The sequence below is a fragment of the Coturnix japonica genome, chromosome 1 (genome assembly GCF_001577835.2).
Source record: "Coturnix japonica isolate 7356 chromosome 1, Coturnix japonica 2.1, whole genome shotgun sequence".
Taxonomy (NCBI): domain Eukaryota; kingdom Metazoa; phylum Chordata; class Aves; order Galliformes; family Phasianidae; genus Coturnix; species Coturnix japonica.
Window position 1 is genome coordinate 104796347 of NC_029516.1, and position 12749 is coordinate 104809095.

Here is a 12749-nt window from a genome sequence, read left to right on the forward strand (position 1 = left end):
GATGTGTTTATAGATAGACGCATACGGACATATTTACATGTGAGCAGTACTTCTTGCAATAAATGAAAATTAGGAGCCCCCCTCACTGTTCAGTAATGATTAGTTTTACAAGTGAAATCTAAATTTAGTGCTCAAAGGTTATATCCTAATCCTTCCTGCATTAAGAGTCTGCACTAAAATCACTGAGCAGATCTTGATGTCTGATTATCATCTTCTCACCCTTTGCAATTAAACACACCCAGACCTGTTGGGTCAGTAATGCCACCTGTGAAACTAGCAAAGCCAGGATTAGCAGCCAGTGCTAATTTGACAGATGGCAGCACCAAATAAGCAACCAAGATGCAATTAGCATTAGTTTTTCTCTATAGTGAGATTGCCAGCATAACATTATTTTCAATGTTACAAATAGTTTGACTTGCCAAATTGGCTTGTAAACATTGTGTCTGGAAGATATATATACATTATATATGTAACTCCACCTATTTAAGATTACATTTGCTATTAGAATTGGCAAGAAAGTTCACTATGAAATAGTCACAACAACATGCATCTTTATTTAGGTTATGTTTACATGTAAACTCTCAATTTATCATAGCAGAACAAGAAAGAGATTTTTTTGCATACAAAGTATTTACGTGCTATTTTATTGGTTTTTTTTGTTTGTTTGTTTGTTTGTTTTTTCAAGCCTAAAGTATCTTTGAGGCCTGGCTAGACTGAAAGCAAGACAAAAATTTATAAACAATATTTGGAGACAATATAGTTTTGAAAATGTCTACAAGCTGTTTTAGTTATTTGCCTTTGCCTTCTTTTTTCTCAGGTGACTGGAAACACGTGATTTACTACTGACTTAAGTATTTTACCTAAGGAATTAACTGTATCTGTATCTTTTCCCTTCACCAGTCATAAAATCATACCTGTTAACTTTTGTTACGTATGTTTTTCTGGAACTGATGCTTTGTTTATAGTCACTCTCATGTATCTGAACAGGACTTGTTCACTTGCATGTGTTCTCCTGTAATTATCTCAGTAATTAAATTTGTAAACACCTAAAACCAAAAGCCTTTACAAAGAGTAAACTGTTGAAAAGTAAATATTATACTCCAACCACCACTATTAAGGTTAACTGGAGGGCAAAGGTGAATTATATAATTTAAGGACACAATGTTCAAGGTACATACATTATGTTTAATAGGAGAATTTCTAGTTATAAAATAAACCTTACTGTAAAATTGATTTTATAAGGAACAAAGTCACTAGTTACTAAGAGCATCTTCAACTCAAAAAGATACTTCAATTCCTGTATTCACCATATTAGGTAATAAAGATGATTTCTGAGCATTATCTAACTGACATACCAATGCAAAATTATCTGAATGAATCATAAAAACGTATTTATTTATTTATTTATTTATTTTTGCAGTACAGATCACTGTAGCACTTTAATAGATATCTGACTCTGCCTTATTCTCAGGCTCCACTCACATCAGCTATTATTATATTGAGTCATTGTTGGACATACTATTATAAAAGTTTCCAGGCAGGGAAGAAAAGTATGAAAATTGTAAGAAAATATCACTTTGACAGAATGACAGTAATTCAACTTTTTTTCGTAGCACCAAAAAAGGTAGTTAAACAGAAACTAATATGCACTGAATCCCATGCCAGGCGTATATTTGTATTTATATAAGCAATTTCTAGACATTTAAGTTCAATATATACCTCCTCTCTTTCGGTGGCTCATCTAGTTTTGCTACAGCCTGTATGCACAACAAGAAACTTCATGACGTTACAATGACTAAAAGACTTAATAGTTTGTAAATTCTGCTTCCATGATATTACAGGACATGCAAGTTTCAGTACAATGGTGCCTGAAACAAAGCACATTACTGTCATTCTTTGAAGCACTATGTAAGCTCACACATTTTCTACCAGTTAGATTACAGCTTGTTTTGACTTCTGCAAGCTGAAAGTTATTTCTGCCATCACATCTCTTGCTATGGGTGCGCAGCAGTTCCTTGATAAGAAAAACTGTCTTGATGTTCAGAATTTTCAGCTTCTGAATCAGCTTCTCAACAGAAGATAAGTGGGGATAAAAAAAATTAAGCATGAGAGTACTGCAAATAGTTGTGAATAAGAAGGTTATTTCTCTGCTTCTGAAGTAAAAAGAGCTACTACTATCTTCAGTCTAATTTTACTAAAAATATCCACTCCTCCAGGCAATAAAACCTCATGTTTCAACCGCTATCTACTCATTGTAGAGATTAGTTTGGTCCACCAGTTAGTCTTTTAATATTGTTCATTTACTGGCATACAGCAAACTTTTTTGTTCATTTGTTTTTGTTTAAAAAAAAAAACCAACAACTTCCTTTGCAATTTCTCCTCTTTAGTGTTGGCACAGGTAGCAAAGTCACAGAATTGTGAAAGAAATTGTTTCTGAGGAGGAAAGAAAAAGAAAAAAAACAAAACAAAACAAAAAAAACAAAAAAACAAGTATTCAGCTGTTTCACCCCTTCAAGCAAGTCTGAAATGGAAACCAGGAATTATACCGTGGCTTAGGTTTGGAAGGGAAATTAAAGCCCACCCTGCCCCAACCCCTGCCATGGGCAAGGCTGCCCCCCACCAGCTCAGGCTGTCGAGGGCCCCATCCAACCTGGCCTTGAATGCCTCCAGGGATGGGGCACCACAGCTTCTCCAGGCAGGTGTGCAGTGCCTCATGGCCCTTTGAGTAAGAATATCTGTCTATAATCTAACCTAAATCTCCCATCTATAGTTTTAACACATTCTTCCTTGTCTTGCCATTATTTTAACCCACAGACTGTCCAACCTGATCATGGCTGTTTCTCAAAGGCAGCAATTTGCATTCTATTCCCCTCTTAAGATAGAAGACAGTTCCTCAACCCCTCCTGCCCAGGCTATCCCTTCCAAAGAGCTTATAGCCCTTAGCCATAGTATTCCAGTTGTTCAACTTGTCCTACTATGTTTCTGTGATAACAATTAGATCATAGTTTTCTAGTTACACCATAGTTTCAGTCTCCTCCTGCTTATTTCCTATGATGTGTGGACTAGAGGAAATTCAGCTGGACTATTGACCAGGAAACCTGGGAGGAAGAACCATTTATTCAAAGCTCAGTTCTCCTTTTCCATATTTGCTTTTTAGGGTCTATTATTACACATATGTCTCTTGTTCCTGATCTTCTTCTCAAATCGTTGAAAGGACCACACTGAACATTGGTTTGTTACTCAGTCTTTTAATTGAGCTTCTCAACTGAGTCTTCAATGTGAATGGATCATAATATAATTCTGAAGGTATATAAGGCTCTCTTCATTAAAATAAGAAAAAAATTTCTAATGTGCAAAAAATAGAAGTAAAAATTACTAAATCTCATCTCTGCCATCTTCATCATGATCCTTGACATCAATTACAGTTCTAGTTCTCTAGTCCTCCTTCAGAATCTTCTATATATTCTATCAATATTAAGGCCTAAAAAGTGATAGTAGGGCTGAATATTTTGACTTCAGTTATGGAAACAGTAAGCATCAGAAGACAGTTATATAATATGTGTAGATATTTCTATAGCAGTAACTTTAGAAGAACAGATAGAATACATAATTTTTGCAATAAATTCAGCCTTTTTTATTTATTTGTTTCAGATAGTATATAGTGTAAGAATCTGAAGGAACAAAGGAAGAAAAAGAAGCTATTACTCTGCTGAGAAATCTATTTTACTTATTTCTGATTAAAATACTAAATACATACGGTTATCTCAGGAACATAAGTTATTTTGTTTTAAGCTTGATTGTAAGTGAGCATCTTTAACAGTAAACATACAACACTTAAAAGATGAAGATTGTGTTTTCTATCAGTAACCACTTTGATCATGCATCTGAAAGGTTCCATGAAACAAATTTATATCTGAAACATTAGGCAAAAACTTCTCAATACTCTCCAACTAACACCTGCTCATCCCAGTGGATCTCCTCAAACTGATAGGCTTTTAACTTGTCATAAGAGTATTCAGGATCACAATCTAATCATTATTATTTTTATATTATCTCCTCACTCAACATGTAAGAACACTGACAGTTAAATATTAGGCATGTGCTACAAAAGCAGGATGTGGCTTAAAATAGATCAGAAAAAGTTCTTGTTAGTTTAAAAGTAATATGTTTAGATAAAACATGAGCACAGGTTGAAATGATGTACAAATTTTAAAGAAAGACTGATTATCAAAATGAAGCTTTTACCTATAATTTTAGAAAGGTCAGTATCAGATATTTGAAGTTTTCTTTGTCTAAAGAGTGAGAATTATTCATGGTATTTCAAATAGCACTTATGTAATTACTGACAAAAGTGTTGTCATTTTCATGGCTACTGTTATGCACTTCAGAACAGATTAATCTAAGCATAAATATTCCCATTAAGTAGCATAACATGTAATATTTTCTTAAAGAGAATGCCATCATGATCAGAAGGAGAAATGTAATGAAAACGGTACTGAAAAAACAATGCAACACAAAATCTGTCAGAAGATACACAAAGAGCTCAGAAACAAATGTTAAAAACCACATCTAGTGAAAAAATCTTTCACCATGCACAATCCAGAAAGCATAGTTTCCCTGGACCCCCACAAAAAAGAAAAAAGTAGTAAACAGTAAATATAATGCGACTTTTCAGGTGCTTTCTTATTTTCCTTGCAACATCAGAATAGCTTCATTATGCATTTCTTGCCTAGTATCTCAACTGCTTTATTCTTTCTTTTTTCAGTCTATGGTGTGAGTAGCAACACTGCTTTTATAAACAGGCTGCAAGAGTGGAACACTGCTTCATCTGTTCACTGAAGTACAACCAAAAGTTTCAAACCCTTGAACAATTAGTAGCAACTCTCCTCCATACCTGCTGGGTACAAATTCTGATTTGCATAATTTCAAATCAAATTAAAACCTTCTATAAATCTGCTAGAAATTAAGAAATTGCCTAGATAATATTTTTGATTTGAAGGGCTGGAAACAGTATTTCAGTGCAAATCATCTTAAAGGTAGAAAAGAAGCTCTATATCTGTTTTAGAAAGCAGGAAATGGAATCTAGACCAAGGTATGGTGAAAAGGCTTGATGCCTTGAAGCTTAAATACCTTTGGAAGACATCTGGCATCCAGCCTCCATTATCAGGCTAAACCAGCTGCAATTAGGTTACGTATATCCATAAAAATTTTTGAAACTTCGCCAAAATGATACTCTATTGGCATTCATGCAACTACTTTACATCCAACGGCACTTTTTATACGAAAAATAAAAAAATAAAAAAATAAAAAAATAAAAAAATAAAAAAATTAAAAGGAGCCAAAAAACCAAGTTCACATAAGATGAAATTCAAATATGAAAAAGGAACTTTTAACTCCAGAAAAAATATCATAGGAATTAAACCAGAATCAGAAGCAGCAACGTAACACAAGATTCACATATACAATTCAACCCACCTTATTATGAGCCATGTTTGATATACATATTATTAAAATGTAATATATTAAAATATAATACCTTATAACACATGCATAGAGTCCACTGTCTTGTACCACTGTCGGTCGAAACCAAATGGAATCTTCTTCTTTGCTCATTCTAGTTCCATCAAAAGCTATAGGTTCCTCAAAATCTCCTGGTCCAGAGCTTTTGTACCACATCAAGCTTAGTCCAGCACTTTGGGCTAGGGAGTAATTAGCTCTAATGTATCCATAAAAGAGTGCACATTTTATACGAACAGGTTCTCCCACTAGAACTTGATATTTCTTGTAATCCACAGACCAGTCAGTGCATCCATCAGCTGAAAGAGAAGATGAAAAGAGATCACCAAAGGCTTCAGAGACATCTGCTTATATAGTAAGTTTCATTCTTGGACAGAACTGTCTTTAAGAAAAGGTCCATTGAGTGAACAGTTGTAGTCATCTGATCACTGAAAAATTAACTTCATTTTCACACTATTAATTTAATGTACTTTTACAGGAAGAACACAGAAAGGTAGTTGTGTTAAATGTTGGTAATTTCTGAGATAACTGAACAATTGTTCTTTTTCTTTTGTGCAACTCAAGCATGAACAGTTGAGAAAAATGGAGAGGACAAACTGTGGTGATCAGGTTTGTCCAACCAAGCCCAGCACACAGTGACTGACATCAATTTACACAGAAACAAACTTTTTACACCCTTCCTACATATAGTCTATGTGTGATGCATAAAGCATTTTCATCAGTCTAGAAAACTTGGATGTATGGTAAACCAAATTGAAATCTTGATTTCCAGATCATTTAAGACTGTAGTTTTCAAAGACCCAAAGACGAATTACATTCAAAATACACTTTCAGAGAAATCTTTGGAATATTCTGTTGACAGTGGTACCTTAAAAATATTACATATTTGCAGTTAGAAACTAAACACTTGTGCTACTACCCTCATAAGTATGTAGAGACTAGAGCAATAGTTTAATATTTACCCAGACATATTAATATTAAATAAATTGAAGGGTTAGGTGTTATGTTCTAACAGTGGTCCATTTCAGTTTTGACTGGATTCTTTTCCCTTTAAGGTATTTTCTGAAGAAAGTACCTAGGGTTTCCTTTTTGAATTATGACTGCTACAAGTACATAACCAACAAAAAGGTCGCAAAAAAGAACTGTGGAAAAAATTAACCCCAAGACAAATCAGATGTTTTTATTTCAATTGTCACATCAAACAGTCTTTATTATTATTATTATTGTTGTTGTTGTTGTTGTTGTTACTTTATTTTATAAATTGGAAAATACTTAAATAATTCAACAGCTTTGAAATTTCAGAACTGTATTCAAATTTAGTCCCTGATCTCTATTTTAATACACTGCCATTTATTGCTATACATAATCACACAACACAGGGACCAGGCTGAATATAATTCACTCAGTTATTTCCTTGAATGATTTCAAGGTATGAAGTAAACCACACTACATCACTGTCCTAATAATGAGATTGTTTTGATGAATAAATGAGCTCCTCACAGGCTGTAATGTCTGACAGGACCTAGCACACAAAATAATTTAACAATACAGAAAGGGATTTCCCTTTCATTTTCTTCAGGATCATATGCAAATTTTTCAAGGGGAAATTCAGTTGTCAGAAAGGAGGAAATATAACTATACTGACTCCTGTGTTCACTGCCAAAACTTGGCTTCATTCAAAAGCTTTGATTCAATTTATAGGTTTCAGAATCCATGTAGATCCTTAGGTAACATTGATGGAAATCTGAATTCCTGAAATATAAACAGTTTAGGTCTGACATTAGTTGAAATCAGTCACTCTAAAGCACTTATAATTGTAATACAGTAACAGTAAATTCTTCAAAATCCAATGCATTAAATACAAAATAGAAATTACCATATTTATTTATTTTTCCCCTCTTTATCTGTTTCTTCTTTTGTTAACACAAGGATCTACACAGAGAGTTGTGCTATGTCAATGTTTACTATTTGCCAGTTGCCAACTACTTCAAGATTCATAAAAAATCAACTATTTGGAAAAAAAAAAAAGTGACACGAAAGAATATATCTCATAACTGTGGAAGATGAGTACATAAGACAGAAGGCATCAGGTCCTTGTTCTAAGAACTGGGAATTTATTGAGGAAAGCTTTAGTAAAAGCAGAAACAAGTTGGCTATAGTTAAGGAGACAAAATAACAAAATATGATAAAGTGAACAAAGGCTAAAGGAGCAATGTGGCTAAGAATGTTAGGTATGGAGGGGATTTTGGGGGCATAATCTGCTAGGAAAATCCATTAATTGGCTATTCATAGACAATCTTGCCAGAAGTTTATCAAGAGATGCATGAGACTTTCCTTACTAAATTATTCTCCAGTCACAGCTTTCACAATAATGTTTTACCACCAACATCACAAAACTAAAACTTTCACTCTGCTCTGAATTATCTCATTTCAACATGGTTATTTCTTTTTTTTACATGAGCCAGCATTAATAAGAAAAACAAACAAAGAAACAACAACAACAAAAACCAAAAACAAACAAACAACCCACAAACCACCACAACCAACAACAAAAAAAACCATTCCAAATGGACAATGGTCATTATCCTTAATATTACACTCACTGTATCTACTAAAATACTCGAGCCTATTTGCTGTATGTGACATAACACAGGTATTCTGCTGTGTGTTATTTTTATGAAGAAAGCAAAGATCGACTATTTTTGGCTTATGTATCCTTTCACTTGCTATAAAAATCAATTCCAACATAAATGAAGTAACAGAGTTAAAAATGAAGTGTGCATGGGGGGATGACAAAGAAGAATATGGTCCCTTCTATTCTTAGACCACTTAGATTCTGTACTTTCAAGGAAGCACCAGCATAAAATTGGAAGCATGAAAAATTATGTATTTATCATTAGTAGTAAAGTTTTCAAAGCACCACATCAAACATATTTTATACATTATTTCTTTTTTTTCACTAAGACTGCTATTACAGAATTGTACGTCACGATGTGGCACTTATGTCTGAGACAGCACTTTCCATTTGAAATCTCAATTTACATTCTGTATAAAACTCTCAAAAATTACTTCTTAAGCTAAAAATAAAATATTTTTATTTCTGTCTAAAACTATTTGATGGCTGGTATGAATTCATGTCAGTAAGGGAAAATGGGGGTGCTGAAGGATATTTGAAGTTGGTGGAAACATTTTAAACCATAATGTCTATTAAATAAGCTACATACTATAAATTTCAATCTCCTCAGTCTCAGCTGAGAAGCACTGTATGTGGAAGATTTATTACATGGCAAACACACAAGTCCATATGCAAAAAAGTAAAGGAGAAAGAAACTGAAAGTTTGTCTCAAGTTAATTCATAATTCTCTAGGCTTTGGCTTCAGAAGGCTACATTAAGATTAAACAAAGTACGTATACACATATACTGTATAACTCAGACCTGAGATACCTGGTTGAAAGTTCTTATGTCACCTTTTTAAAATAAATAAATAAATAAATAAATAACAGAACAAACCTGCAATAGGTCAAATTCAATGATAACTTTTGTCTGAATTAATGTAAATCCTCTAATTATCACCATTACACTGAAAACAAAAACAAAACAAAACAGGGAATCCAATACTATGCCAGTCTCAAAGCAAGAGATACCACATAAGTCAAATACTGTAATACTAACTCAAACTGAAAAAAAAATTACCATAGCAAGTGGTTATGTTAATTTCTCAACATTTAACAAATCAGGCTAGGATGGCTTTTGGAAAGATTTTCAAGAAAAGAGATTCCCTGAACTGTAGTGGTGTATTGTTGTATAGCAGATGGCTAATTATTTAATTTTTCCCAGAAGCATTTCTTACTCTTGAAACTGCTTCTGTAAAATTCATTCAGTAGCTTCACTTCAGAGATTATGAAGGAGATCAAGTTTTTCCCCACATTGAAATTTCAGTAGCACTTGGGAAGCAGCTGCACATCTAAACTTTTTCTTCTACAAAGAACATAGCTGCATAATCACATTTTGGAATATCAGGTACATTGAAATAATTAAACATGTAAGGATTCTCCATGTGCAATAAATACAAGAGAATCCAACAGATTAGTTTGTAATACAAGAGGATTACAGTTGATCAAATTGCCGTGTATGTAGGAGAGTGCAAGCATGTTCCTGCTTTGACTTAGCTACTGGATGTTTCTTAAGCTGCAGTAGCACAACTGTTTGACTGGGACTATGAAGAAATGAAAAGATTTGTAGTGAATGCTTCAGAGGATCTGAGACCCAAAGAAACATAATTTATTTCAACCATACTTTGAATCAAAGGATAATATTTGACTTTAAGATGTTCAAAGATTGAAAGTTCTAAGCATATAATTAAGTGTACATAGGCCACGAGGTTGCCAGCAATAACACACATTAAAAACACATATTTCTGTTTGGTTGTCTGTTCTACATTACTTTTAATCTTTTAATACTAGAAGAGAATATATTAAAAACAGTGATCTCAGACTGACGATATTTGGTATTACTTATCAAAGTATACGTTAACTGCATGCAACCCCCATAGATTTTGAAGACTATTTAGAGCCCAGAAGTAGTACTGCTAGAATCAAAATCTGGGAATGGATTTATTGAAAGCCACAGATCTGTCAGATACACATCTGTTTCTGTATCTACAGTTGGATAATGTAAAAATACAGTATGATATTTAATAGCATAAAACCGTTTTTGGAAGGTTTTTCATTTTTCTTTATTCAATCAGATAAAACTACTAACTTCTCAAAAAAAAAAAAAAAGATTATTTTTAAATAATCTTCAGTACATGTAGCATCACTGCTTCAATTTGACTAACTGTACGTTTATCTACATACAAAAAGATCTGAACAAGTAATTACAGTATTCTGGATGGTTATGGCTGTTATGGTACCAACATGTGACCTGGAGATTAGCACCACACTGGGAGCCAGAGGATTTTTCCACTGGATAAGTCAAGCCAGCTTCTGCACCATCCTGTCATGAGACTGCAGTAAATAAGTAAATAATTACTAAAATAAAAATAAAAAACAAGAAACATCCCAAAATAACCTAAAGCAAATAAGCAGAAAAACATTCACTTTGGTGTAGCCATCCTCAGGGCAAGGCACACATTTACATTAAAGCATACTTGTCATTTTAAACAGATTAATCTATTTTCTGTTGTGAGATTACAGAACAGTAGGAAAAGAAAGGCACACCTCTGCTAATAATGCTAATTTGTGTGTACTACTTTATGTATATACAAGTGTCTAGGACTTAGAAAAGGACATATCTTTCTTCACTTCAGCATTTGTTTTCATTTCCAAGGGCTGTTTAAATGTTTCTGTATGAATATCCTAGTGGTCAAAGGAATTTTTTTTTGCATTACTCTGAAACTTACTACCATCACACTATAGAATGCTCAGCTGCATAGCAATTAGAAAACATACGCTTGCCAAAATAATAAACATATCCATTGCCATTCATGAAGGTTTTTTGTTTGTTTGTTTGTTTTAATTAAAGTAGATACCTTTTATGTACAAAGTATTTTCATTTATTGAAAGCAGGATATAAAAGGCTGCAGGAAATAAAACGCAACCATGCTTGCTCTGTGCAACTGCAATGGAAGCTTACATTCATATGCAATATAGGGATCTTTTAGCATTGGATTGCTTTAAAAGAAACACATTTGCTGATGAAATAGAAATAGAAATTTAATTAAGTAACTTTTTATGGTATATTTTCTTTTCCCGTAGATGCTACTAAGTCCAAAACATGATAGCTTAATGCCTATAGCAACTTCATGAATGACTTAACAGAAAACAATAATATTAACTGAACTTTAGAGAGAAAATATTAACTACAGAAAATCTGCATTCTGTGGATTATAAAAAGTCATTATAAATCTGTTTGTACACTTTTTCTTTCATTTTAGAAGAACCCATCTTATTACAGCATCTGGCCTTTTCCTTTGTCTTTTTTTTTTTTTTTCCTTCTTTTTTTTCCCAATATTAAGATTAGAAGCTAAAGCTTACGAAGATATTAAATTTTGTAAACCTTTGCTCCCTAACTTGACATTTCCTTTTTTCCCAGATGCCACATGCTTGCCACAGTTGAGCCAGCTTAACAAAGAGTCCACTGGAGTAATATAGTAGTTCAATACTTTAATCTCATTAGATAATGGAAATAAAAATCATTACCATTTGAATTTGAGGGGAAAACTTTGCTCCTTTCACCAAAGTTTACTTTTAAGCTTACCATGAATGTTTAGGTTGGTAAATGTAAAGAAACGAAATGGGTGTAATTGAGTTAGGAAACCTAATCTCATGGGGCTTAGAGAATAAGCTCTTTCAGGTAACTATGGATTGGGTTAAGTATGCTGAAGTGCACTGAATTGCAAAGGAAAAATCACATCAGAGCATTTCTCTTCCACTGGTTATGCTATTCCCCAGACTACATCCAAAACAAAATTAAGACTTGTTAGACAAGGTAAACAAAATGCATTCTTATATTGTAATATATTGTTGCAACCTTGACTCGATAAATACAGCATACTTTTTTAAAGGAATGAAACACTGAGATCTTTTTCAAGGGAAAAACACGTTGTCTTCAACTCAAAATTGTTTTTATTTTTATATTTGGAAACATCAGAGTTTAATTAACAGACTTATTTCATGGAACTACTTCTTTGTTATCAGGTCAGATGGCTAAGATTTGCCCTAAAAGCCACAGTTCCTATTAGTAATCTCATACAAAATCGTTTCTGGTATAAATGATGCACATCAATTTATAGCATTAGACATAGCATTCAGCATTAAACCTTCAAGGGATAAAGAGTCCGGAATTTGGACTTTCAAATTGTAACTTCCAAGGCAGGAAAAATGAAATTTTATGTTGATTTATTTCAGGAATTGTTTCAACTCACATCCACATGAAATGCCACAAACTGGGTAAAATCAACTTCAAAAGATGTTTCTACTTCTCTTCAGACTAAGACTTGATAAATGTAGCAGATAGAATGCAATCTCATTAAATTACACTGAACATAATACATATATTTGTATATGTATATTTGTATACAAATTTATGTATATTATATTAATATATATTATAGATATGTGTATGTATGTTATACATATACGTGTTTATGTATATTTGTATACAAATATACATATATAATACATATATTTGTATATATAATATTGTGTGCCCCGGAGGCGCAGTGGTAGGA

The 12749-nt window shown here is 33.0% G+C and overlaps 1 protein-coding gene across 2 annotated transcripts in view; it reads right to left on the bottom strand.

The window, feature by feature from the left end:
• Nucleotides 1-12749, bottom strand: part of IL1RAPL1 (interleukin 1 receptor accessory protein like 1) — a 667444-nt gene that overhangs the window by 306970 nt on the left and 347725 nt on the right. For both annotated transcript variants that reach the window (XM_015885202.2, XM_032440904.1), the window contains exon 3: nucleotides 5537-5816. In XM_015885202.2, coding sequence (XP_015740688.1) covers nucleotides 5537-5816 — 280 coding nt within the window. The remainder of the gene's footprint in view (nucleotides 1-5536; nucleotides 5817-12749) is intronic.